General features: G+C 53.9%; 1 protein-coding gene across 1 annotated transcript in view; it reads left to right on the forward strand.

The window, feature by feature from the left end:
* Positions 1–894, forward strand: part of TGFBI (transforming growth factor beta induced) — a 32,289-nt gene that overhangs the window by 24,580 nt on the left and 6,815 nt on the right. The window contains exon 10 of the mRNA XM_023532011.1: positions 682–857. Within this exon, the coding sequence (XP_023387779.1) occupies positions 682–857 (176 nt within the window). The remainder of the gene's footprint in view (positions 1–681; positions 858–894) is intronic.

Genomic DNA, 894 nt, shown 5'->3' on the forward strand with positions numbered 1-894 from the left:
CTGTTAAGTTGCCCCCTCCCTCGGGGGCTCAGTGAGCACTAGTGGTACCCTGACGTGACCTTCCAGGCTGGGGATGTGGGAAGGATGAGGATTACCTTGAAAGCGGAAGTTGAAAAGAAGGTTTACATCTGGGAACGTCATCCTCACATCCATGGGGAGCAGGGAAGGACTGCATCTCTACTACTGAAGGGCAAGGAAAACATCACACCCTCATTTTAAAGTCCCACGTGAACTGAGAACACCTGATTTTGAGTGTATGTGACTCTCGCTCTGCACAGTATCTACTAATTAAATTGCACCTGAAGATTCCTTACCGCTCCTTCTCAGGCTCCCTGCCTCACTCTTCTCCATTTCTGACTTCCTTGCTCACCTCTGGGTGCTGTGACATTGAGTGTTTCCTGTCACTTGAGTTCGGCCACCTGCACAAGAGTCTGGGAGACTGTGCACCCTCCGCCCTGCCCAGAATCGCATCCCCAGGGCCCAGTGGCTCAGCCAGTCTCTGGGTCCATGCCGCTGGCCTCTGCCTTCCTCCTTCCCCCTCTGGCCTTTGCCTTCTGGCCATTTAACTGAGCTTAGCATTTACGAGAGGAGATACAGACCAGAGTGGTCTCTTTTTGTGCCTGGCGGAGAGGTGAATCCCAGTGCTCTGGGCTCCACCTACCCTCAGTGGTGAGGTATATGACGGCCCCCACAGGCAGGTGACATTTTCTGTGTGCGTACCCACAGCATGCTGGTCGCCGCCATCCAGTCTGCAGGGCTGACGGAGACACTCAACCGGGAAGGGGTCTACACTGTCTTCGCTCCCACGGACGAGGCCTTCCAAGCCATGCCACCAGAAGAACTGAACAAACTCTTGGGTAAAGGCCAACTTAAGTACATTTTTCAGCTTTTCCA

Source organism: Pteropus vampyrus, unplaced genomic scaffold, assembly GCF_000151845.1.
Source record: "Pteropus vampyrus isolate Shadow unplaced genomic scaffold, Pvam_2.0 Scaffold74, whole genome shotgun sequence".
Classification (NCBI taxonomy): domain Eukaryota; kingdom Metazoa; phylum Chordata; class Mammalia; order Chiroptera; family Pteropodidae; genus Pteropus; species Pteropus vampyrus.